General features: G+C 46.1%; 2 protein-coding genes across 6 annotated transcripts in view; one reads left to right on the top strand and one right to left on the bottom strand.

The window, feature by feature from the left end:
- Positions 1 to 8,319, top strand: part of radil (Ras association and DIL domains) — a 95,758-nt gene extending 87,439 nt beyond the window's left edge. For 3 of the 4 annotated variants that reach the window (XM_071390204.1, XM_071390206.1, XM_071390203.1), the window contains 3 exons: positions 2,212 to 2,342; positions 4,227 to 4,366; positions 7,419 to 8,319. In XM_071390204.1, coding sequence (XP_071246305.1) covers positions 2,212 to 2,342; positions 4,227 to 4,366; positions 7,419 to 7,518 — 371 coding nt within the window. In that variant the 3' untranslated portion in view covers positions 7,519 to 8,319. The remainder of the gene's footprint in view (positions 1 to 2,211; positions 2,343 to 4,226; positions 4,367 to 7,418) is intronic. The other variant, XM_071390205.1, reaches the window with a different exon arrangement.
- An 8,053-nt stretch (positions 8,320 to 16,372) lies between these two features.
- The window catches only part of foxk1 (forkhead box K1), a 27,578-nt gene continuing 16,391 nt past the window's right edge, over positions 16,373 to 27,559 (bottom strand). Inside the window, exons 3-9 of one of the 2 annotated variants that reach the window (XM_071390201.1) lie at positions 25,661 to 25,838; positions 25,008 to 25,154; positions 22,429 to 22,622; positions 21,470 to 21,648; positions 19,531 to 19,815; positions 17,396 to 17,566; positions 16,373 to 17,251 (exon numbers count right to left, since the gene is read on the bottom strand). In XM_071390201.1, coding sequence (XP_071246302.1) covers positions 17,034 to 17,251; positions 17,396 to 17,566; positions 19,531 to 19,815; positions 21,470 to 21,648; positions 22,429 to 22,622; positions 25,008 to 25,154; positions 25,661 to 25,838 — 1,372 coding nt within the window. In that variant the 3' untranslated portion in view covers positions 16,373 to 17,033. Of the gene's footprint in view, positions 17,252 to 17,395; positions 17,567 to 17,595; positions 18,180 to 19,530; positions 19,816 to 21,469; positions 21,649 to 22,428; positions 22,623 to 25,007; positions 25,155 to 25,660; positions 25,839 to 27,559 lie in introns of those variants that run through there. The other variant, XM_071390202.1, reaches the window with a different exon arrangement.

Here is a 27,559-nt window from a genome sequence, read left to right as displayed (position 1 = left end):
AGGATTCTGTATGGAGGAATGGTCTAAGATCCCTCCCAGTGTGTTCTAGAACTCTTAAAACATCTGGTAGGATTCTGTATGGAGGAATGGTCTAAGATCCCTCCCAGTGTGTTCTAGAACTCTTAAAACATCTGGTAGGATTCTGTATGGAGGAATGGTCTAAGATCCCTCCCAGTGTTCTAGAACTCATAAAACATCTGGTAGGATTCTGTATGGAGGCATGGTCTAAGATCCCTCCCAGTGTGTTCTAGAACTCATTAAACATCTGGAAGGATTCTGTATGGAGGAATGGTCTAAGATCCCCCCCAGTGTGTTCTAGAACTCATCAAACATCTGGTAGGATTCTGTATGGAGGAATGGTCTAAGATCCCCCCCAGTGTGTTCTAGAACTCATCAAACATCTGGAAGGATTCTGTATGGAGGAATGGTCTAAGATCCCTCCCAGTGTGTTCTAGAACTCATCAAACATCTGGGTGGAGTCTGTATGGAGGAATGGTCTAAGATCCCCCCCAGTGTGTTCTAGAACTCATCAAACATCTGGAAGGATTCTGTATGGAGGAATGGTCTAAGATCCCCCCCAGTGTGTTCTAGAACTCATAAAACATCTGGAAGGATTATGGTCTAAGATCCCTATGTGTTCTAGAACTCATCAAACACGTTAGAAAAAGGCTGTGTCATTATCCTGGCAAGCAGAGGGTGCTAGAATATTGACAACAGGGGTGCCAATAATTTTTTATAGATTTTTATTTTTCATTACTTGTTAAACAAAATATCTTTCTGTAATTCTAAAATAATCTAATGGTCCCATTATTTGGAGCATGCAATATAGCTCAGTGTTTGTATTATATTAATCCTCATCAGGGGTGCCGATAATATTTCCCCTATCTTTGGATTATACTCACCTTTATCAAGGGTGCCAATAATTATGGACCTGACTGACATATATATTCAGCGATATAGTTTTTTACAGTACGTAATATATACATATATAAATAAAGCAATAACATCAGCAATGGACTTGAGGATATAAACATATAAGTAAATATAATACTTTTTGACATAATCTATATGAAATACACCATAACATGAGAACTGACTGGCAACATAACTGAGAGGACTGCTGTTGTTCCCTGATAAACTCTGCATGTCTCCCCCTGGTGACAGTGTTCAGTACTGCATGTCTCCCCCTGGTGTTAGTGTTCAGTACTGCATGTCTCCCCCTGGTGTTAGTGTTCAGTACTGCATGTGTCCCCCCAGTGTTCAGTTCTGCATGTCTCCCCCTGGTGTTAGTGTTCAGCACTGCATGTCTCCCCCTGGTGTTAGTGTTCAGTACTGCATGTCTCTCCCCAGTGTTCAGTTCTGCATGTCTCCCCCTGGTGACAGTGTTCAGTACTGCATGTCTCCCCCTGGTGTTAGTGTTCAGTACTGCATGTCTCCCCCTTGGTGACAGTGTTCAGTACTGCATGTCTCCCCCTGGTGTTAGCGTTCAGTACTTCATGTCTCCCCCTTGGTGACAGTGTTCAGTACTGCATGTCTCCCCCTGGTGTTAGTGTTCAGTACTGCATGTGTCCCCCTGGTGACAGTGTTCAGTACTGCATGTCTTTACGACAGTTTTGTAATTTAGCAGACACTAATCCAGAGGAAATTTACAGGAGCAATTAGGGTTAAGTGCCTTGCTCAAGATTTTGCACCAGGTCGGCTCGAACCAGCGACCTTTCAGTTACCGGGCACCAGGTCGGCTCGGGGATTAGAACCAGCGACCTTTCAGTTACCGGGCACCAGGTCGGCTCGGGGATTAGAACCAGCGACCTTTCAGTTACCGGGCACCAGGTCGGCTCGGGGATTAGAACCAGCGACCTTTCAGTTACCGGGCACCAGGTCGGCTCGGGGATTAGAACCAGCGACCTTTCAGTTACCGGGCACCAGGTCGGCTCGGGGATTAGAACCAGCGACCTTTCAGTTACCGGGCCAACGCTCTAACCGCTAGGCTACCTGCCGCCCCGTAGTCTAAGCTGTCTGTTTAGTTGTTTAGTCCTTCACTGTGTGTGTTAGTTGTTCTGTGTTTGTAGGACTGCCTTGTAGCTGTGTGTCTAGCTGTGGTGTGTGTCTAGCTGGAGTGTGTGTCTAGCTGTAGTGTGTGTGTGTATAGCTGTGGTGTGTGTGTCTAGCTGTAGTGTGTGTGTATAGCTGTAGTGTGTGTCCTCTCTACAGGTAGTTTATGTGAGTTCCCCTTCCCCGTGCCTCCCGGGGCCCTGCTACCTGATGATGAGTGTTGTCTGGTGTTTGTAGTGGAGCTGAACAAGGGACCCTACGGACTGGGCATGGGACTCATAGATGGACTGGTGAGTAAATCAATTCAAATGGGATTTTTACCACATGCTTTGGAAACAACAGGTGTAGACTAACAGTGAAATGTTTACTGACGGGTTATTTTCCAACAATGCAGAGTTAAATATAAAATATATAAAATAAAAATATAAATAGTAACAAGGAATAAATACACAGTGAATAATGAATAACAACAATGAGTAAAAAATAACATTGCTATATACAGGGAGTACCAGGTAATAACATGGCTATATACAGGAAGTACCAGGTAATAACATGGCTATATACAGGAAGTACCAGGTAATAACATGGCTATATACAGGGAGTACCAGGTAATAACATTATGTCGTGTCTTTGGCTATGCCGGATTAAGTGATATGACATGCTATTCTATAAAATCCTTTCTCTGTAATTAATATTACCTGATTAAGCTAATCATGTAAATGTAATTAACTGGAAAGTCGGGGCACCACGAAAGAGTGTTTATAGAGCAGTTATCTTCCGAATAAACTCTTAAAGACCTAGTAATATTTTACATCAATAGCAGTCAATATTAATCGTCACCTTATTTCAGTCTCATCTGAACATTGTGGAATTCTTGGTTATCTTCACGAACCCTGGCTAACAAGTTGAATCAGCAATACAAAATTGGGTTGAATTATTTATTTACTAAATACCTAACTAATCACACAGAATTACATCTACACAGAATGAATCATACCTTGATTACAAATTATGTCATAAAGGAAAACGTCCCTAGAGGACGGAACAGATATGACAGCTGGTTACCCAAAGAAAGGGGGTTGGGTTTGAGTGAAAGAGCGGGAAGACTGAAGAACAAAGGGAGAAACTCTGCTATCGTAAATACAGTATCTTATGCATTCTAAATTACCGCCCATTTGGAAAAGGAAAATGCAATAAATATTTACTCTGAGCTGCGCTTCGATAGGTTCGTCGTAGATGCTGATCATGTTGCCCAACAGAGATCTTCCTAGTCCTTTGAAGGGTGTCTCTGTTGGTAAACTGGATACTTTGTAGTAACGTCGTTTTGTGGTAGACGGGATAGGTCGTCCGTCCTTTCCAAGCCCACGTTTACAGCTGCTGTTGCCAACTCAACGGCTAGGATGTCTCACTTCTTAGTGAGTAAGAGTTCAAAGTTTATACCATTCACAACCAAAGCTCACACTGAGGTTGGCTTAGTTCTGTAGTTGACATGTTAGTCCTTTTCAACGTATGGACCGTTGTCCTATCGTCCTCGGAACAGATAGTTACATTTTCGTCAAGGGCTTATATAATGGAGGGAGAGAAGGGTGTGTTTCATAGTTTATAACCAATGTCTCTTCACAGGGGCGAGCCACTGATTGAGCAGAGCTCTAACTTTATGAAAACCCAAATCTCTGATTTGGAAGCTAAAATGACATTTAATCTTTTTACAAATAGTGTCATATTTAAACATTTAAATTGCACAACAATTCCATGTGAATCTGATAACTAGAATGTGTAGACTTTCCCAGATACAGTTTATGCCGTTAGGTTAAATAATATTTAAAAGTCTGCAACGCACTTTTTAAAGGTACTGTTCGGAGTTTGCGGCGACCATGTTCAAGGTAAATGCTGCGTATGTCGACACAATGGGAAATTACCTTTAAATGCTGCATATGTCGACACAATGGGAAATTACCTTTAACATGCTGCGTATGTCGACACAATGGGAAATTACCTTTAAAAATGCTGCATTGTCTCAATCCACCATCCCATTGAATCCCGGCCTTTCACACTCATTTACACACACACACACTTATTCAAAGACCAAATGTACACCCAGCGATAGTGTTTGGCTGAACGTGGCTGGCGGTGACATTTAAACAGCTGAACTTCTCTCCACCCTCCTCCTCCAGCACACGCCTCTGAATGCTCCAGGGATCTATATCAGAACTCTGATTCCAGACGGTCCGGCGGCGTCTGACGGGAGGCTGAGGATTGGAGACCGGATACTAGCGGTTAACGGGACCAGCCTGATAGGAGCGGACTACCAGAGGTGAGGATACAAGAGGTTACCAGCCTGATAGGAGCAGACTACCAGAGGTGAGGATACTAGAGGGACCAGCCTGATAGGAGCAACTACCAGAGGTGAGGATACTAGAGGTTACCAGCCTGATAGGAGCAACTACCAGAGGTGAGGATACTAGAGGTTACCAGCCTGATAGGAGCAGACTACCAGAGGTGAGGATACTAGAGGGACCAGCCTGATAGGAGCCGACTACCAGAGGTGAGGATACTAGAGGGACCAGCCTGATAGGAGCCGACTACCAGAGGTGAGGATACTAGAGGGACCAGCCTGATAGGAGCAGACTACCAGAGGTGAGGATACTAGGGGGACCAGCCTGATAGGAGCAGACTACCAGAGGTGAGGATACTAGGGGGACCAGCCTGATAGGAGCAGACTACCAGAGGTGAGGATACTAGAGGGACCAGCCTGATGGGAGCAGACTACCAGAGGTGAGGATACTAGAGGGACCAGCCTGATAGGAGCAGACTACCAGAGGTGAGGATACTAGAGGGACCAGCCTGATAGGAGCAGACTACCAGAGGTGAGGATACTAGAGGGACCAGCCTGATAGGAGCAGACTACCAGAGGTGAGGATACTAGAGGTTACCAGCCTGGTGGGAGCAGACTACCAGAGGTGAGGATACTAGAGGGACCAGCCTGATAGGAGCAGACTACCAGAGGTGAGGATACTAGAGGTTACCAGCCTGATAGGTGCAGACTGCCAGAGGTGAGGATACTAGAGGGACCAGCCTGATGGGAGCAGACTACCAGAGGTGAGGATACTAGAGGTTACCAGCCTGATAGGAGCAGACTACCAGAGGTGAGGATACTAGAGGTTACCAGCCTGATAGGAGCAGACTACCAGAGGTGAGGATACTAGAGGTTACCAGCCTGATAGGAGCAGACTACCAGAGGTGAGGATACTAGAGGGACCAGCCTGATAGGAGCAGACTACCAGAGGTGAGGATACTAGAGGTTACCAGCCTGATAGGAGCAGACTACCAGAGGTGAGGATACTAGAGGGACCAGCCTGATAGGAGCAGACTACCAGAGGTGAGGATACTAGAGGTTACCAGCCTGATAGGAGCAGACTACCAGAGGTGAGGATACTAGAGGTTACCAGCCTGATAGGAGCAGACTACCAGAGGTGAGGATACTAAAGGGACCAGCCTGATAGGAGCAGACTACCAGAGGTGAGGATATTAGAGGAACCAGCCTGATAGGAGCAGACTACCAGAGGTGAGGATACTAGAGGGACCAGCCTGATAGGAGCAGACTACCAGAGGTGAGGATACTAGAGGGACCAGCCTGATAGGAGCAGACTACCAGAGGCGAGGATACTAGAGGGACCAGCCTGATAGGAGCAGACTACCAGAGGTGAGGATACTAGAGGGACCAGCCTGATAGGAGCAGACTACCAGAGGTGAGGATACTAGAGGGACCAGCCTGATAGGAGCAGACTACCAGAGGTGAGGATACTAGAGGTTACCAGCCTGATGGGAGCAGACTACCAGAGGTGAGGATACTAGAGGGACCAGCCTGATAGGAGCAGACTACCAGAGGTGAGGATACTAGAGGTTACCAGCCTGATAGGAGCAGACTGCCAGAGGTGAGGATACTAGAGGGACCAGCCTGATGGGAGCAGACTACCAGAGGTGAGGATACTAGAGGTTACCAGCCTGATAGGAGCAGACTACCAGAGGTGAGGATACTAGAGGGACCAGCCTGATAGGAGCAGACTACCAGAGGTGAGGATACTAGAGGTTACCAGCCTGATAGGAGCAGACTACCAGAGGTGAGGATACTAGAGGTTACCAGCCTGATAGGAGCAGACTACCAGAGGTGAGGATACTAGAGGGACCAGCCTGATAGGAGCAGACTACCAGAGGTGAGGATACTAGAGGGACCAGCCTGATACGAGCCGACTACCAGAGATGAGGATACTAGAGGTTACCAGCCTGATAGGAGCAGACTACCAGAGGTGAGGATACTAGAGGTTACCAGCCTGATAGGAGCAGACTACCAGAGGTGAGGATACTAGAGGTTACCAGCCTGATAGGAGCAGACTACCAGAGGTGAGGATACTAGAGGGACCAGCCTGATAGGAGCAGACTACCAGAGGTGAGGATACTAGAGGGACCAGCCTGATAGGAGCAGACTACCAGAGGTGAGGATACTAGAGGTTACCAGCCTGATAGGAGCAGACTACCAGAGGTGAGGATACTAGAGGTTACCAGCCTGATAGGAGCAGACTACCAGAGGTGAGGATACTAAAGGGACCAGCCTGATAGGAGCAGACTACCAGAGGTGAGGATACTAGAGGGACCAGCCTGATAGGAGCAGACTACCAGAGGTGAGGATACTAGAGGTTACCAGCCTGATAGGAGCAGACTACCAGAGGTGAGGATACTAGAGGTTACCAGCCTGATAGGAGCAGACTACCAGAGGTGAGGATACTAGAGGAACCAGCCTGATAGGAGCAGACTACCAGAGGCGAGGATACTAGAGGGACCAGCCTGATAGGAGCAGACTACCAGAGGTGAGGATACTAGAGGGACCAGCCTGATAGGAGCAGACTACCAGAGGTGAGGATACTAGAGGTTACCAGCCTGATAGGAGTAGACTACCAGAGGTGAGGATACTAGAGGGACCAGCCTGATAGGAGCCGACTACCAGAGGTGAGGATACTAGAGGGACCAGCCTGATAGGAGCAGACTACCAGAGGTGAGGATACTAGAGGGACCAGCCTGATAGGAGCAAACTACCAGAGGTGAGGATACTAGAGGTTACCAGCCTGATAGGAGCAGACTACCAGAGGTGCGGATACTAGAGGGACCAGCCTGATAGGAGCAGACTACCAGAAGTGAGGATACTAGATGGACCAGCCTGATAGCCTGATCTATCATTAATATTGAATCTCTGGTGATCACTATGTAATACAACTCTACTTCTCTCCTTCTACCTCTCCTCCTTCTCTCTTTCCTCCTCCTCTCTTTCCTCCTTCTCTCTCTCCTTCTCTCTTTCCTCCGCTCCTCTCCAGTGCTGTGGATCTGATCCGGCTCGGCGGAGGGCGTCTGCGTTTCCTGGTGGCCAAGTCAGACCTGGAGGTCTCAGAGAAGATCAGCGCTTCGTCCTGCTGACTGGTGGGAACGGCGGGAATCTCCACGGTAACGCTGCGCTCCACCAGGGACAGAGGAGGAAGAGAGGAAATGGATTCTCGGAAGATGGACAGATCCTGGAATGAGGAGATACTCCTGGGAGAGAGAAAGAGCTTTCCTTCGATCCCTAGTATAACATGCACAGACACATCAGCCTCATCCTCAGACGATGACGGTTGGAAAAAAAACTGAATCCCAAACGAATCAATCAAAAGCACCAAACACTGGGAAGACTCAGGAATTGATCAGGAGTTTGTGACACGAGGAGTCAACAGACACTTAAAAAACCAGACAGACATTCTAATATTCTTTACTGCACTGTTACTACGGTAACACACGCCCTGCCTGGATTGGCGGAGGTACCGAGTCACCTACCCCCGACTCCCATTGTCTCTGAGTAAGACTGCCAAGGCAGTCCGACCAATCACCTGCGAATAGTCAGTGATTTGAGGCTAAGTCTAACCAATTACCTGCGAATATTCAGTGATTTGAGGCTAAGTCTAACCAATCACCTGCGAATATTCAGTGATTTGAAGCTAAGTCTAACCAATCACCTGCGAATAGTCAGTGATTTGAGGCTAAGTCTAACCAATCACCTGTGAATAGTCAGTGATTTGAGGCTAAGTCTAACCAATCATTTACATTTACATTTTACATTTAAGTCATTTAGCAGACGCTCTTATCCAGAGCGACTTACAAATTGGTGCATTCACCTTATGACATCCAGTGGAACAGCCACTTTACAATAGTGCATCTAAATCTTTTAAAGGGGGAGGGGGGGGGGGGGGGTGAGAAGGATTACTTTATCCTATCCTAGGTATTCCTTAAAGAGGTGGGGTTTCAGGTGTCTCCGGAAGGTGGTGATTGACTCCGCTGTCCTGGCGTCGTGAGGGAGTTTGTTCCACCATTGGGGGGCCAGAGCAGCGAACAGTTTTGACTGGGCTGAGCGGGAACTGTACTTCCTCAGTGGTAGGGAGGCGAGCAGGCCAGAGGTGGATGAACGCAGTGCCCTTGTTTGGGTGTAGGGCCTGATCAGAGCCTGGAGGTACTGAGGTGCCGTTCCCCTCACAGCTCCGTAGGCAAGCACCATGGTCTTGTAGCGGATGCGAGCTTCAACTGGAAGCCAGTGGAGAGAGCGGAGGAGCGGGGTGACGTGAGAGAACTTGGGAAGGTTGAACACCAGACGGGCTGCGGCGTTCTGGATGAGTTGTAGGGGTTTAATGGCACAGGCAGGGAGGCCAGCCAACAGCGAGTTGCAGTAATCCAGACGGGAGATGACAAGTGCCTGGATTAGGACCTGCGCCGCTTCCTGTGTGAGGCAGGGTCGTACTCTGCGGATGTTGTAGAGCATGAACCTACAGGAACGGGCCACCGCCTTGATGTTAGTTGAGAACGACAGGGTGTTGTCCAGGATCACGCCAAGGTTCTTAGCGCTCTGGGAGGAGCGCTAAGAACCAATCACCTGCGAATAGTCAGTGATTTGAGGCTAAGTCTAACCAATCAGTCTGGAGCGTTAACCCCTTTCAGCTGAGGTTCTTTTAAAGCACAGTGGAGTCAGTTAGGGGCTGCGGTCCGATTCTCCACCCTTCTCCCCTGAAGTCAACAATACAATGCTTTCAATCAAACACCTTGTGGGGAATAGACTCAGAAGCAGGTTCATGTGTGTGTGAACACGTCTTTATTAATATTATAACCAAGAGATGGAGCTTTCTGATCTGTTCTTAACCTGGGGCCACTGTTAATCAATCTGCTGACCAAAAATGTCCAAAATGATGATGTTGGCCTCTCATTGACTATATTTACATGGTATGTACTAACTGCATGGTTATATGTACATACCAAACTACACTCTGTATGGAGGACTGTTGGAGTGACACGCTCTATTGAAGAATGTTCTGATGAAGAATGTTGTGACGTTCTATTGAAGAATGTTGTGACGTTTTATTGAAGAACGTTGTGACGTTCTATTGAAGAACGTTGTGTTGTTGTATTGAAGAATGTTGTGACGTTCTATTGAAGAACGTTGTGACGTTCTATTGAAGAACATTGTGACGTTCTATTGAAGAACATTGTGATGTTCTATTGAAGAATATTGTGATGTTCTATTGAAGAACATTGTGACGTTCTATTGAAGAACATTGTGACATTCTATTGAAGAACGTTGTGACGTTCTATTGAAGAACGTTGTGATGTTCTATTGAAGAACGTTGTGACGTTCTATTGAAGAACATTGTGACGTTCTATTGAAGAATGTTGTGACGTTCTATTGAAGAATAATGTGACGTTCTATTGAAGAATATTGTGACGTTCTATTGAAGAATATTGTGACGTTCTATTGTTCTGGAAGAATGTCACGATGAACCCTGTTTATAGCTGATGCTGTGAAACCTGTGTCCTGTTCTCCTCCTCATTTCTAGACCATTAGAAGAACTTATAGTGATCACAACTTCCTGACCGCCTCCGCAGGTTGTTCTGAGGGCAGCTCCGCCTCCAGGGAACTGGCAGAACAAAGCCATTGGTCGGATGAAAACATTTAACATTACATTTAAGTCATTTAGCAGACGCTCTTATCCAGAGCGACTTACAAATTGGAAAGTTCATACATATTCATCCTGGTCCCCCCGTGGGAAATGAACCCACAACCCTGGCGTTGCAAGCGCCATGCTCTACCAACAAGGCCCTCCCCTCTGCTGGCCCAGTGGACAAGACCCTCCCCTCTGCTGGCCCAGTGGACAAGGCCCTCCCCTCTGCTGGCCCAGTGGACAAGGCCCTCCCCTCTGCTGGCCCAGTGGACAAGGCCCTCCCCTCCGCTGGCCCAGTGGACAAGGCCCTCCCCTCCGCTGGCCCAGTGGACAAGGCCCTCCCCTCTGCTGGCCCAGTGGACAAGACCCTCCCCTCTGCTGGCCCAGTGGACAAGACCCTCCCCTCTGCTGGCCCAGTGGACAAGGCTCTCCCCACTGCTGGCCCAGTGGACAAGGCTCTCCCCTCTGCTGGCCCAGTGGACCAGAAGGTCACAGGTTCTATTCTTACTGATGGCCTTTGTTTATTTCAGCGTAAAGCGATACCTCGAGTCAATGGTGCCACCTGCCAATGATTTTAAAGTTTGATAATCCAGATCTGTTTACACTCTTAACATAAAGATACGTCTCCCTGACTACCTCGGCAGCTGGTCAGAGAGATCGGATCACAATCACTTGTTTTAAAATCGTACACACCTGGGAGAAAAAAAAGAAAGAATGTGGACAAGATCAGGACACATGTTAGCACCAGGTATAAAACGGGTCCTGAAGGAGATTCAGTGTTCATCAGGACACATGTTAGCACCAGGTATAAGACGGGTCCTGAAGGAGATTCAGTGTTCATCGGGACACATGTTAGCACCAGGTATAAAACGGGTCCTGAAGGAGATTCAATGTTCATCAGGACACATGTTAGCACCAGGTATAAAACAGGTCCTGAAGGAGATTCAGTGTTCATCAGGACACATGTTAGCACCAGGTATAAAACAGGTCCTGAAGGAGATTCAGTGTTCATCAGGACACATGTTAGCACCAGGTATAAAACAGGTCCTGAAGGAGATTCAGTGTTCATCGGGACACATGTTAGCACCAGGTATAAGACGGGTCCTGAAGGAGATTCAGTGTTCATCAGGACACATGTTAGCACCAGGTATAAAACGGGTCCTGAAGGAGATTCAGTGTTCATCAGGACACATGTTAACACCAGGTATAAGACGGGTCCTGAAGGAGATTCAGTGTTCATCAGGACACATGTTAGCACCAGGTATAAAACGGGTCCTGAAGGAGATTCAGTGTTCTGGAAGCCAATATCCTCATGTACATCTGTCTCCACATCAATGACATTATTTAACCTTGTATGTGTACTTCGTAGTGTAAACGGTTTGTACCAGTCTGTGTTTCATACATGCAGCATGTCCCCGATCTCATGTCTGATAAACTTTTCAATATTTATACTCGGCACCACAGGATTATTGAATATTAATAAACTGTTGACAGAAAGTGACAACGTCTCTTTGTCCGCATTCTTTTCGAAAACAAAACGTCAACGAGAGGGTTTCGTGATTCAATGCAAGCTATGTTCTAGTCCCACGGCTCATGATAATGCACTTTGAAGGGTCACATGTACAGCTGCCTTGTACAGCGTTTAACATGAATGCCATCTCCACAGACATCTAGGAAAATGCCTTTAAAAGTCATGTGTTCGGCTGTATAGTGATTTGAGCTATAGTTAATTTAAATCAAATTTTAATTAAAAAAAAAAAAAGACTGCTGGACACAGCAGATCAATGAGAGAATTTTATTTGTGCTACAAATTTTAAAACAGATCAAACATTTTTAAAATACATACTTTTTCTTCTTCTCAAAAAAAAAAAAAAAAGTAGGATTTAATAGAATAGCAAAATACTTTCAGCAAAAAACATAACATAGTCTCAACCCACCTTGAAATAGCTTTCGTTTAGCAGTGTTTTAAATTTTTTTATGTTGGTTTTTGTGCAACAATCATAGATTTTATATAAAGACTTGTGATCAGCAGATGAGAAAACACCAAACAAAGAAAAAGAAAACATTGTGAAGTGTTACAAAAATGGTGTCCTGATTAATTATAACAGACAGGCTGAGGAATAGAACCTAGTACATTCTAATTCCGGACCAGCATTCTACTGCTGCGACTAGAACACTAGGGAGGGACAAGGGGACAACTACTAGGCTACAGCAGACACTATAGACTGAAGAGTCAGAGAGAAGGTTAGAGTCAGAGGGGTGAGGAGTAAAACAGGACAGAGTCAGAGAGAAGGTTAGAGACAGAGGGGTGAGGAGTAAAACAGGACAGAGTCAGAGAGAAGGTTAGAGACAGAGGGGTGAGGAGTAAAACAGGACAGAGTCAGAGAGAAGGTTAGAGACAGAGGGGTGAGGAGTAAAACAGGACAGAGTCAGAGAGAAGGTTAGAGACAGAGGGGTGAGGAGTAAAACAGGACAGAGTCAGAGAGAAGGTTAGAGACAGAGGGGTGAGGAGTAAAACAGGACAGAGTCAGAGAGAAGGTTAGAGACAGAGGGGTGAGGAGTAAAACAGGACAGAGTCAGAGAGAAGGTTAGAGTCAGAGAGGTGAGGAGTAAAACAGGACAGAGTCAGAGAGAAGGTTAGAGTCAGAGGGGTGAGGAGTAAAACAGGACAGAGTCAGAGAGAAGGTTAGAGACAGAGGGGTGAGGAGTAAAACAGGACAGAGTCAGAGAGAAGGTTAGAGACAGAGGGGTGAGGAGTAAAACAGGACAGAGTCAGAGAGAAGGTTAGAGACAGAGGGGTGAGGAGTAAAACAGGACAGAGTCAGAGAGAAGGTTAGAGACAGAGAGGTGAGGAGTAAAACAGGACAGAGTCAGAGAGAAGGTTAGAGACAGAGGGGTGAGGAGTAAAACAGGACAGAGTCAGAGAGAAGGTTAGAGACAGAGGGGTGAGGAGTAAAACAGGACAGAGTCAGAGAGAAGGTTAGAGTCAGAGGGGTGAGGAGTAAAACAGGACAGAGTCAGAGAGAAGGTTAGAGTCAGAGGGGTGAGGAGTAAAACAGGACAGAGTCAGAGAGAAGGTTAGAGACAGAGGGGTGAGGAGTAAAACAGGACAGAGTCAGAGAGAAGGTTAGAGACAGAGGGCTGAGGAGTAAAACAGGACAGAGTCAGAGAGAAGGTTAGAGACAGAGGGCTGAGGAGTAAAACAGGACAGAGTCAGAGAGAAGGTTAGAGACAGAGGGGTGAGGAGTAAAACAGGACAGAGTCAGAGAGAAGGTTAGAGTCAGAGAGGTGAGGAGTAAAACAGGACAGAGTCAGAGAGAAGGTTAGAGTCAGAGGGGTGAGGAGTAAAACAGGACAGAGTCAGAGAGAAGGTTAGAGACAGAGGGGTGAGGAGTAAAACAGGACAGAGTCAGAGAGAAGGTTAGAGACAGAGGGGTGAGGAGTAAAACAGGACAGAGTCAGAGAGAAGGTTAGAGACAGAGGGGTGAGGAGTAAAACAGGACAGAGTCAGAGAGAAGGTTAGAGACAGAGAGGTGAGGAGTAAAACAGGACAGAGTCAGAGAGAAGGTTAGAGACAGAGGGGTGAGGAGTAAAACAGGACAGAGTCAGAGAGAAGGTTAGAGACAGAGGTGTGAGGAGTAAAACAGGACAGAGTCAGAGAGAAGGTTAGAGTCAGAGGGGTGAGGAGTAAAACAGGACAGAGTCAGAGAGAAGGTTAGAGTCAGAGGGGTGAGGAGTAAAACAGGACAGAGTCAGAGAGAAGGTTAGAGACAGAGGGGTGAGGAGTAAAACAGGACAGAGTCAGAGAGAAGGTTAGAGACAGAGGGCTGAGGAGTAAAACAGGACAGAGTCAGAGAGAAGGTTAGAGACAGAGGGCTGAGGAGTAAAACAGGACAGAGTTAGAGAGAAAGAAAGGGAGAGAGTTAGATTATTTTATTTTTTTAAGTTATAAATTGTAGCTGTGTAGTTATGTTGAGTTGGTCCCACCCTTCAATTCCCCTGACAAAAAGGTTCTTCCTGCTTACAGAGTATCACAGTCTTTTTTTATTTTGTAACGTTGCAGAGAGAGAAGCGCGTTTCAGATCAGGACATGGTGTTAGTGACTTGCAGGGAAGGGAGGTAGAACCTTCTGGAAGTCTGAAGTAGTGCACTATGAAGGGAACAGGATGCCAATTAGGGACGCAAATTCCAGAAGGTTCTACCTCCCTTCCCTGCAAGTCACTAACACCATGTCCTGATCTGAAACACGCTTCTCTCTCTGCAACCTTACAAAAATAAAAGTCCTGTTCTGAAGCAGTCTGCAAAGTTACAAAATAAAAGTCCTGTTCTGAAGCAGTCTGCAAAGTTACAAAATAAAAGTCCTGTTCTGAAGCAGTCTGCAAAGTTACAAAATAAAAGTCTTGTTCTGAACCAGTCTGCAATGTTACAAAATTAAAGTCCTGTTCTGAATCAGTCTGCAATGTTACAAAATAAAAGTCCTGTTCTGAACCAGTCTGCAATGTTACAAAATTAAAGTCCTGTTCTGAATCAGTCTGCAACGTTACAAAATAAAAGTCCTGTTCTGAACCAGTCTGCAATGTTACAAAATTAAAGTCCTGTTCTGAATCAGTCTGCAACGTTACAAAATAAAAGTCCTGTTCTGAACCAGTCTGCAATGTTACAAAATTAAAGTCCTGTTCTGAATCAGTCTGCAACGTTACAAAATAAAAGTCCTGTTCTGAATCAGTCTGCAACGTTACAAAATAAAAGTCTTCCTCCTTTAACATTAAAAACATTCTTTAATGTTAAAAAGTAAAAGCTCCCTAGATAAACAAAAACAAACAAACAATAGAAACATTTAAGGCTTTTTAAGGGATAAAATGATCATGATAATGCTAAAATATGAAACTGTACACACACAGCTGAGATCCACACCTGGGTCACACACACAGCTGGGTCACACACCTGGGTCACACACTATAGCAGTGGTTGCCCAACCTCTCCTCGTGGACCCCAGACATTCCACCATGTTGTTGTAACTCTGAGCCAGCTCACCTGATTCACACAATCAGAGGCTTGATAATTAGTTGAATCAGGTGTGCTGTGTTCCGTGGGGCTCCGTTGGTAGAGCACGACAGAGTATTATAGTATAGTGTATTACAGCATTATAGTAAAGTACATAGTATACTACAGTGTATTATAGTATACCACAGAGTATTATAGTATACTACAGAGTAGTACAGAGTATTATAGCATAGTACAGTGTATTACAGCATTATAGTATAGTACAGAGTATTATAGCATACTACAGATTATTATAGTATACTACAGCGTATTATAGTATACTACAGCGTATTACAGTATGCTACAGAGTATTGTAGTATACTACAGAGTATTATAGTATACTACAGCATATTATAGTATACTACAGGGTATTATAGTATACTACAGAGTATTATAGTATACCACAGCGTATTATAGTATACTGCAGCATATTATAGTATACTACAGCGTTTTATAGTATACTACAGAGTATTATAGTATACTACAGCGTATTATAGTATACTACAGCATATTATAGTATACTACAGCGTATTATAGTATACTACAGTGTATTATAGTATACTACAGCGTATTACAGCATTATAGTATAGTACAGAGTATTATAGTATACTACAGCGTATTACAGCATTATAGTATAGTACAGAGTAGTATAGCATACTAGAGTATTATAGTACACTACAGAGTATTATAGTATACTACAGTGTATTATAGTATACTACAGTGTATCATGGTATACTACAGAGTATTATAGTATACTACAGCGTATTACAGCATTATAGTATAGTACAGAGTATTATAGTATACTACAGAGTATTATAGTATACTACAGCGTATTACAGCATTATAGTATAGTACAGAGTATTATAGTATACTACAGAGTATTATAGTATACTACAGCGTATTATAGTATAGTACAGAGTATTACAGAGTATTATAGTATATTACAGCGTATTATAGTATAGTACAGCGTATTACAGCGTATTATAGTATAGTACAGAGTATTACAGAGTATTATAGTATATTACAGCGTATTATAGTATAGTACAGCGTATTACAGCGTATTATAGTATAGTACAGAGTATTTGCAGTGTGTCGTTGACCCAGGTTAGAACTCAGCACCTTCTAATGATGAAATTAAAGAAACACAATCAGACCGTCTAAATTAGATTAGCCTCCTCTCCTCCTCCTCCTCTCCTCCTCCTCTCCTCTCCTCCTCTCCCTCCTCCTCTCCTCCTCCTCCTTCCTCTCCTCCTCCTCCTTCCTCTCCTCCTCCTCCTTCCTCTCCTCCTCCTCCTTCCTCTCCTCCTCCTCCTCTCCTCTCCTACTCCGCTACAGATCAGGAGAACACACACCGGGTTCTGCAGGGCCCCTCTCCTGGGCCACAGTGTCTGCTGGTCCTTACCTCAAACCTTGGTCTAAAGTAGTGCACTATGTTGGGAATAGGGCTCTGGTCTAAAGTAGTACACTATGTTGGGAATAGGGCTCTGGTCTAAAGTAGTACACTATGTTGGGAATAGGGCTCTGGTCTAAAGTAGTACACTATGTTGGGAATAGGGCTCTGGTCTAAAGTAGTACACTATGTTGGGAATAGGGCTCTGGTCTAAAGTAGTACACTATATAGGGAATAGGGTGCCATTTGGGGGGGGGGGGGGGGTTGGGGGGGTTGCGTCTCCAATGGCACTACAGAGGGAGATCTGGCGTCAGGGGTTAAAGGTCAGGGACAGGCTTATTGATCACTGGTAGTTATTAATCAATACCAGTCATGGATAACTTTTCAGTAAGAGTTCCGTGACAGCTATCAGTAGGAGGTTTGAGGTCAGAGGGCGAACCAGCAGACACCGGGACCCAGGGGTCAGACTGGTGAGATGGTTCACCCAGAGAGGTTCCTCCTCCTCCTCTAGACACCAGGTCAGGGGTTAGAGTTCAGCAGTTCTACTTCCTGTTGTCGTGTGGCTGAGAACTCATAGCCACGATGACCGGCTGCTGAATGGGAGGAGCCGCCTCGTCCTCCTCCATCTTAGGCCTCTTAGCCTGGGGGTCGCCTGGCACCTCCGGCCCAACATCAGGCCCCGCGCTGGGCTGTCTGCTCACCAGGACTGGGGGGGAGCTGGAGGCCTGGGCTGCCAGGATCTGGAGAGGACTGGTCAGAGCTGGGGGTGGGGATGGGAGGGGAGGAAGAGGAGAGAGGAAGGACAGAGTCAACACCATAATGAGACATAACTCACCATATACATCAACGGCATTAACATAACAACCACGTCAACAAAAAACACCGGTTGCTAAGGTAGCCGTACCGTAAGCGTTGGCGACGCCGGTAGCCGTGGCGACGGCGGTGTGTTTGCCGTTCTGAGTGACAGGGCGGACAGGAAGTTGGTGCAGCCCCAGAGATAGGCTACGCCCCTCTGACCCCTGCTGAGCTCCCTCCAATGACTGGATCACTCGCTCCCTATTCTGCTGCTGGGTGTCTGGGGATGAAATATAACAGATATTAATATACACTGAACACCAATATTCTGCTGCTGTGTGTCTGGGGGAGAAATATAACAGATATTAATATACACTGAACACCAATATTCTGCTGTGTGTCTGGGGGAGAAATATAACAGATATTAATATACACTGAACACCAATATTCTGCTGCTGTGTGTCTGGAGGAGAAATATAACAGATATTAATATACACTGAACACCAATATTCTGCTGTGTGTCTGGGGGGAGAAATATAACAGATATTAATATACACTGAACACCAATATTCTGCTGCTGGGTGTCTGGTGGGAGAAATATAACAGATATTAATATACACTGAACACCAATATTCTGCTGGTGTGTGTCTGGGGGAGAAATATAACAGATATTAATATATACTGAACACCAATATTCTGCTGTGTGTCTGGGGGAGAAATATAACAGATATTAATATACACTGAACACCAATATTCTGCTGCTGGGTGTCTGGTGGGAGAAATATAACAGATATTAATATACACTGAACACCAATATTCTGCTGCTGGGTGTCTGGTGGGAGAAATAACAGATATTAATATACACTGAACACCAATATTCTGCTGCTGGGTGTCTGGGGGAGAAATATAACAGATATTAATATACACTGAACACCAATATTCTGCTGCTGTGTGTCTGGGGGAGAAATATAACAGATATTAATATACACTGAACACCAATATTCTGCTGTGTGTCTGGGGGAGAAATATAACAGATATTAATATACACTGAACACCAATATTCTGCTGTGTGTCTGGGGGAGAAATATAACAGATATTAATATACACTGAACACCAATATGACAATGTAAATATATATATATATCTCATGTCTGGGGGAGAAATATATTGGACATTAATTACATTTTTTACTTTTCACTTATAAAACTGCATTGTTAGTCACTGTAAGGTGACAGGTGACTACACCTGTTGTATTCGGCGAATGTGACAAATACAATTTGATTTGACATGTCTGGGTGAGAAATATGTAGGACATTCAGTATTCAGACCATTTATATTCACATTTGCACAAATGCTAAAAAACGGTTTTCGCTTTCTCATTACGGGGTATTGTGTGAAGATTGAGTATTTTTTTTAATCCATTTTAGAATAAGGCTTTAACATAACAAAATGTTGAAAAAGTCAAAGGGGTCTGAATACTTCCCAAAGGCACCGTTCACACACACGGTCCCCGTTCACACACACGGTCCCCGTTCACACACACGGTCCCCGTTCACACACACGGTCCCCGTTCACACACACGGTCCCCGTTCTCACACACGGTCCCCGTTCTCACACACGGTCCGTTCACACACACGGTCCGTTCACACACACGGTCCGTTCACACACACGGTCCCCGTTCACACACACGGTCCGTTCACACACGGTCCCCGTTCACACACACGGTCCGTTCACACACACGGTCCGTTCACACACACGGTCCGTTCACACACACGGTCCGTTCACACACACGGTCCGTTCACACACGGTCCGTTCACACACACGGTCCGTTCACACACACGGTCCGTTCACACACACGGTCCGTTCACACACACGGTCCGTTCACACACACGGTCCGTTCACACACACAGTCCGTTTATACACACGGTCCGTTCACACACGGTCCCCGTTCACACACACGGTCCGTTCACACACACGGTCCGTTCACACACACGGTCCGTTCACACACACGGTCCGTTTACACACAGTGTGCATCAGATCCATAAGGAACCTCAGACCTTTAGCACAATACAATTGTGGAGATTTCAAAGGATTTGATTGGTGTAAGCAATATGGTTAAATTTCTACCTAGCCTATCAGAGGGCAAAGGTAGAACTATTGCCATATTACTATCACTGGTCAAATCCTCTCAGATCGTAGGGTCTATAGGGGTCCATTTGGGATTGGGTCACAATCTAGCCGTACCTCTCTGCTCGCTGGCGCCCTCTGCTCCCTGCTGGCCAGCGCCGGTATTACCATGACTCTGCCCCCCGCCGGGGGTGAGGATGTACCCGTTTGGAGGGTGGGAGGCCGTAGCCGTGGTGACCAGACGGAGCATGGTGAGGGTGTTGGAGGGGCTCTGTAGCATGTGGAGAGTCTGTCCCCCAGCGACCCCGGGGCCTGAGAACAAGGTTAGGGGTTTACCCATCCCCGAGGGCAGGGGGTGGGGCGGGGCGGCCATGATGACAGGCTGGCCGTGTACTGGAGAACCTGGGGGGGGGGGGGGGGCAAACAATGTCTTTAGTTGTCTGAGCATCTGTGTTCCTACCTGGGGGGCTCTGTATCTAGTGAGGAGGACAGTTTATGGTGTAGATGTGTTCCTACCTGGGGGGCTCTGTATCTAGTGAGGACAGTTTATGGTGTAGATGTGTTCCTACCTGGGGGGCTCTGTATCTAGTGAGGAGGACAGTTTATGGTGTAGATGTGTTCCTACCTGGGGGGCTCTGTATCTAGTGAGGACAGTTTATGGTGTAGATGTGTTCCTACCTGGGGGGCTCTGTATCTAGTGAGGAGGACAGTTTCTGGTGTAGATGTGTTCCTACCTGGGGGGCTCTGTATCTAGTGAGGAGGACAGTTTATGGTGTAGATGTGTTCCTACCTGGGGGGCTCTGTATCTAGTGAGGAGGACAGTTTATGGTGTAGATGTGTTCCTACCTGGGGGGCTCTGTATCTAGTGAGGAGGACAGTTTATGGTGTAGATGTGTTCCTACCTGGGGGGCTCTGTATCTAGTGAGGACAGTTTATGGTGTAGATGTGTTCCTACCTGGGGGGCTCTGTATCTAGTGAGGACAGTTTATGGTGTAGATGTGTTCCTACCTGGGGGGCTCTGTATCTAGTGAGGAGGACAGTTTATGGTGTAGATGTGTTCCTACCTGGGGGGCTCTGTATCTAGTGAGGAGGACAGTTTATGGTGTAGATGTGTTCCTACCTGGGGGGCTCTGTATCTAGTGAGGACAGTTTATGGTGTAGATGTGTTCCTACCTGGGGGGCTTTGTATCTAGTGAGGACAGTTTATGGTATAGATGTGTTCCTACCTGGGGGGCTCTGTATCTAGTGAGGAGGACAGTTTATGGTCTAGATGTGTTCCTACCTGGGGGGCTCTGTATCTAGTGAGGAGGACAGTTTATGGTGTAGATGTGTTCCTACCTGGGGGGCTCTGTATCTAGTGAGGAGGACAGTTTATGGTGTAGATGTGTTCCTACCTGGGGGGCTCTGTATCTAGTGAGGAGGACAGTTTATGGTGTAGATGTGTTCCTACCTGGGGGGCTCTGTATCTAGTGAGGAGGACAGTTTATGGTGTAGATGTGTTCCTACCTGGGGGGCTCTGTATCTAGTGAGGACAGTTTATGGTGTAGATGTGTTCCTACCTGGGGGGCTCTGTATCTAGTGAGGACAGTTTATGGTGTAGATGTGTTCCTACCTGGGGGGCTCTGTATCTAGTGAGGAGGACAGTTTATGGTGTAGATGTGTTCCTACCTGGGGGGCTCTGTATCTAGTGAGGAGGACAGTTTATGGTGTAGATGTGTTCCTACCTGGGGGGCTCTGTATCTAGTGAGGAGGACAGTTTATGGTGTAGATGTGTTCCTACCTGGGGGGGCTCTGTATCTAGTGAGGACAGTTTATGGTGTAGATGTGTTCCTACCTGGGGGGCTCTGTATCTAGTGAGGAGGACAGTTTATGGTGTAGATGTGTTCCTACCTGGGGGGGCTCTGTATCTAGTGAGGACAGTTTATGGTGTAGATGTGTTCCTACCTGGGGGGCTCTGTATCTAGTGAGGAGGACAGTTTATGGTGTAGATGTGTTCCTACCTGGGGGGCTCTGTATCTAGTGAGGAGGACAGTTTATGGTGTAGATGTGTTCCTACCTGGGGCGCTCTGTGTATATCTGTACTCTGGTACGGAGGCTAGTTTATGAGCCAGGTCGTGGTGGTGATGGTGTTCGTGAGACAGAGGAGACCCCTCTCTGGAGAGACACTCTGGGGTCTGAAGACCACTGGAGGGAGGGGAGAGGAGACCCTGGTGGGTGGGGGAGGCTGGGGCACTCCTAGAGGGGGGGAGATGGTTAGGGCATTAACACACTGCAAACACACCGCCCTCCAGTGAAACGCACCGCCCTCCAGTGAAACGCACCGCCCTCCAGTGAAACGCACCGCCCTCCAGTGAAACGCACTCCTCACTCAGACTGAGAACGGGACTTAATAAAAGGTGAGAGCGAAGAGCAAACACTCCAGGATTGTCTCACACACACACCTTACTGCGATCTAGATAGACTTACTTTGTTCTATCCAATCAAACGAGAGCAGAAGCAGAGAGAGAGGAGAGAGTTAGAGACAGAAAAACAGATTATAACTGTTTAACTGAGAGGAGAAGAGAGGAGAAGAGAGGAGAAGAGAGGAGAAGAGAGCGCGAGCGAGAGAGAGGAGAGAGAGCGAGAGAGAGGAGAGAGAGCGAGAGAGAGGAGAGAGAGCGAGGGGAGAGAGAGCGAGGGGAGAGAGAGCGAGGGGAGAGAGAGCGAGGGGAGAGAGAGCGAGGGGAGATAGTTAAACAGAGGCAGAAACAAACAGATTATCTGTTTAACTGACAGTGAGGAGAGAGGAGAGAGCAGAGAGAGGAGAGAGGAAAGAGAGATAAGAGGCATAAACCGACAGATTAACTGTTTAACTGAGGGTTTACAGGTCACTACATCAAGGAGGGTCTGAAGAGAGGCTACTGTGTGTGCAGGCTTTTACTATAACCCTGCACTAACACACCTGGTTCTACTAACCAGTTGCTCCTCACAAACTTGATTAGCTAGAGGTCAGGGTTCAGAGATCAGGGGTCGTACCTGGATGAGAGCGGTCCGAACGGCGTGCGGAAGCAGGCCACGCCCCTCTGCCGTCTCTTCCTGAAGGCTTGTTCCACCAGCTTGCCCTCTGAGGCCGAGTCCACACGCCAGAAACTACCTTTCCCAGGCTCCTCCTGGCTACGAGCCACCTTCAGGAAGTAACGGTTCAGAGAAAGGTTGTGGCGGATCGAGTTCTGGGAACAGAGGAAGGGGACGATAGTTGGTGATGCTTCGGGATTTACAACAAAAAAAGATTTACTTTGGAGAGAGAATACAACATTCCATCAAAAACCTAGTTAACTGCAGATGACCTGGTGGTAGGTGATGTGTCTAGTTACCTGGTAGTAGGTGATGTGTCTAGTTACCTGGTAGTAGTAGTAGGTGATGTGTCTAGTTACCTGGTAGTAGGTGATGTGTCTAGTTACCTGGTAGTAGTGGTAGGTGATGTGTCTAGTTACCTGGTAGTAGTGGTAGGTGATGTGTCTAGTTACCTGGTAGTAGTGGTAGGTGATGTGTCTAGTTACCTGCTAGTAGTGTTAGGTGATGTGTCTAGTTACCTGGTAGTAGTGGTAGGTGATGTGTCTAGTTACCTGGTAGTAGTGGTAGGTGATGTGTCTAGTTACCTGGTAGTAGTAGTAGGTGATGTGTCTAGTTACCTGGTAGTAGGTGATGTGTCTAGTTACCTGGTAGTAGTGGTAGGTGATGTGTCTAGTTACCTGGTAGTAGTAGTAGGTGATGTGTCTAGTTACCTGGTAGTAGTGGTAGGTGATGTGTCTAGTTACCTGGTAGTAGTGGTAGGTGATGTGTCTAGTTACCAGGTAGTAGAGGTAGGTGATGTGTCTAGTTACCTGGTAGTAGGTGATGTGTCTAGTTACCTGGTAGTAGTGGTAGGTGATGTGTCTAGTTACCTGGTAGTAGAGGTAGGTGATGTGTCTAGTTACCTGGTAGTAGTGGTAGGTGATGTGTCTAGTTACCTGGTAGTAGGTGATGTGTCTAGTTACCTGGTAGTAGGTGATGTGTCTAGTTACCTGGTAGTAGTGGTAGGTGATGTGTCTAGTTACCTGGTAGTAGTAGTAGGTGATGTGTCTAGTTACCTGGTAGTAGTGGTAGGTGATGTGTCTAGTTACCTGGTAGTAGTGGTAGGTGATGTGTCTAGTTACCTGGTAGTAGTGGTAGGTGATGTGTCTAGTTACCTGGTAGTAGTGGTAGGTGATGTGTCTAGTTACCTGGTAGTAGGTGATGTGTCTAGTTACCTGGTAGTAGGTGATGTGTCTAGTTACCTGGTAGTAGGTGATGTGTCTAGTTACCTGGTAGTAGTGGTAGGTGATGTGTCTAGTTACCTGGTAGTAGAGGTAGGTGATGTGTCTAGTTACCTGGTAGTAGGTGATGTGTCTAGTTACCTGGTAGTAGTGGTAGGTGATGTGTCTAGTTACCTGGTAGTAGAGGTAGGTGATGTGTCTAGTTACCTGGTAGTAGGTGATGTGTCTAGTTACCTGGTAGTAGTGGTAGGTGATGTGTCTAGTTACCTGGTAGTAGTGGTAGGTGATGTGTCTAGTTACCTGGTAGTAGTGTTAGGTGATGTGTCTAGTTACCTGGTAGTAGTGTTAGGTGATGTGTCTAGTTACCTGGTAGTAGTAGTAGGTGATGTGTCTAGTTACCTGGTAGTAGTGGTAGGTGATGTGTCTAGTTACCTGGTAGTAGTGGTAGGTGATGTGTCTAGTTACCTGGTAGTAGTGGTAGGTGATGTGTCTAGTTACCTGGTAGTAGTGGTAGGTGATGTGTCTAGTTACCTGGTAGTAGTGGTAGGTGATGTGTCTAGTTACCTGGTAGTAGGTGATGTGTCTAGTTACCTGGTAGTAGTGGTAGGTGATGTGTCTAGTTACCTGGTAGTAGTAGTAGGTGATGTGTCTAGTTACCTGGTAGTAGTGGTAGGTGATGTGTCTAGTTACCTGGTAGTAGTGGTAGGTGATGTGTCTAGTTACCTGGTAGTAGAGGTAGGTGATGTGTCTAGTTACCTGGTAGTAGGTGATGTGTCTAGTTACCTGGTAGTAGTGGTAGGTGATGTGTCTAGTTACCTGGTAGTAGTGGTAGGTGATGTGTCTAGTTACCTGGTAGTAGTGGTAGGTGATGTGTCTAGTTACCTGGTAGTAGTAGTAGGTGATGTGTCTAGTTACCTGGTAGTAGGTGATGTGTCTAGTTACCTGGTAGTAGTGGTAGGTGATGTGTCTAGTTACCTGGTAGTAGAGGTAGGTGATGTGTCTAGTTACCTGGTAGTAGTGGTAGGTGATGTGTCTAGTTACCTGGTAGTAGTGGTAGGTGATGTGTCTAGTTACCTGGTAGTAGTGGTAGGTGATGTGTCTAGTTACCTGGTAGTAGTGGTAGGTGATGTGTCTAGTTACCTGCCAGCCCTTGTCAGCAGTGCGATAGTAGGGGTAGTGTTAGGTGATGTGTCTAGTTACCTGCCAGCCCTTGTCAGCAGTGCGGTAGTAGGGATAGTGTTTGGTGATGTGTCTAGTTACCTGCCAGCCCTTGTCAGCAGTGCGGTAGTAGGGATAGTGGTAGGTGATGTGTCTAGTTACCTGCCAGCCCTTGTCAGCAGTGCGGTAGTAGGGGTAGTGTTTGGTGATGTGTGTGTAGATTCCAGACAGGGTCAGCTGTCTGTCTGGTGCTGAAGAGATGGCCTGGACGATCAACTGGGCGTACGAGTAGGGAGGCTTCGATTCATCCTGGATAAGACAGGAGAGAGGGGTTAATACACACACACACACACACACACACACACACACACACACACACACACACACACACACACACACACACAGAGTAGGGAGGCTTCGATTCATCCTGGATAAGACAGGAGAGGGGTTAATACACACACACACACACACACACACACAGAGTAGGGAGGCTTCGATTCATCCTGGATAAGACAGGAGAGAGGGGTTAATACACACACACACACACACACAGAGTAGGGAGGCTTCGATTCATCCTGGATAAGACAGGAGAGAGGGGTTAATACACACACACACACACACACACACACACACACACACACACACACACACACACACACACACACACACACACACACACACACACACACACACACACACACACACACACACACACACACACAGAGAGTAGGGAGGCTTAGATTCATCCTGGATAAGACAGGAGAGAGGGGTTAATACACACACACACACACACACACACACAGAATGAGGTATACCTTGGGGCTGTCTCCGCCGCCGGACTCTCCGTGTTGCTCGGCAACGCCCCTCTGTTGCTCGGAGACAGCCTTGGCAGCGAACTCCGCAGCCAGCTGTAGGTCAGAGGTCACGTTGCGTCCGTAGCGATAACCCGATGACCCCGCACCCCTCGGACTGGCCGGGCACGAGTTAGGAACACTGCAGAGGAGGAGAGAAAGATCTAGAATAGAATTCCACCTAACGGAATTGCGAATAGACTCATCATTTTTTTTTACTTCAAAATGTCTAACAGAAACCATTGAGGTCAAAGTTTAATAAACCATTACAATCCTAGGACTCCTTTTAACCATTTTACACTGAACATTTTACAAACACACATTGTACTGGAAGAACTGTGCAGATTTACTGTACGCTGCCGGGCCCTACGCTGTGTTACCGATTAATTTATTTGGACCTTGGTGATATGTAATACTGAAAGAGGCCTCTGGGTGTCACCATAACCCCACAATATGACAACACCACCATACTATCACCACTAAAATAACCCCACACTGAGCCAATAACACCACTAGACTAACCCCCCACTAGACTACCCCCCCCCCCCCCCACTAGACTACCCCCCCCCCCACTAGGACTACCCCCCCCCCCGTAATTAAGGCCGTAATTAATTTGCCAGAATTGTACATAATTATGACATAACATTGAAGGTTGTACAATGTAACAGCAATATTTAGACTTAGGGAAGCCATCCGTTAGATAAAATAAGGAACGGTTCCGTATTTCACTGAAAAGAATAAACGTTTTGTTTTCGAAATGATCGTTTCCGGATTCGACCATTTTAACGACCAAAGGCTCGTATTTCTGCGTGTTATAATTAAGTCTATGATTTGATAGAGCAGTCTGACTGAGCGATGGTAGGCACCAGCAGGCTCATAAGCATTCATTCAAACAGCACTTTTGTGCGTTTGCCAGCAACTATTGCGCTGTTTATGACTTCAAGCCTCATCTCCCGAGATTAGGCTGGTGTAACCGGCCAACAACCTCCTTCTCTCAGTAAGAGCATTGAAGATGGGTCGTGGCTGGGTCTTCCAGCATGACAACGACCCGAAACACAACGACCCGAAACACACAGGAAACGTATGATCTCTGTAATTGCAAACAAAGGTTTCTGTACCAAATATTAAGTTCTGCTTTTCTGATGTATCAAATACTTATGTCATGCAATAAAATGCTAATGAATTACTTAGAAATCATACAATGTGATTTTCTGGATTTTTGAAGTGTACCTATGATAAAAATTACAGACCTCTACATGCTTTGTAAGTAGGAAAACCTGCAAAATCGGCAGTGTATCAAATACTTGTTCTCCCCACTGTATATGAAATACAAATCGTAGAGAGAAATAGTCCTATAATTCCTATAATAACTACAACCTAAAACTTCTTACCTGGGAATATTGAAGACTCATGTTAAAACCACCAGCTTTCATATGTTCTCATGTTCTGAGCAAGGAACTTAAACGTTAGCTTTCTAACATGGCACATGGCACACTTTTACTTTCTTCTCCAACACTTTGTTTTTGCATTATTTAAACCAAACCCGTTCCATTATTTATTTGAGGCTAAATTGATTTTATTGATGTATTATATTAAGTTAAAATAAGTGTTCATTCAGTATTGTTGTAATTGTCATTATTACAAATAAATATATATTTATTTTAAAATCGGCCGATTAATCGGTATCGGCTTTTTTGGTCCTCCAATAATCGGTATCGGCGTTGAAAAATCATAATCGGTCGACCTCTAATCTGGAGAGCTACTGGGTGTGCAGGTTTTTGGTCCAACCCTGCTCAAACACACCAGTCAGCTTATCAAGGTTCCTGTTGAGCTGATATCTTACAACGTGATTGTGTTAGAGCA

Source organism: Salvelinus alpinus, chromosome 2 (genome assembly GCF_045679555.1).
Source record: "Salvelinus alpinus chromosome 2, SLU_Salpinus.1, whole genome shotgun sequence".
In the NCBI taxonomy this organism is placed as follows: domain Eukaryota; kingdom Metazoa; phylum Chordata; class Actinopteri; order Salmoniformes; family Salmonidae; genus Salvelinus; species Salvelinus alpinus.
This window is presented reverse-complemented; position numbering and strand designations above follow the sequence as displayed.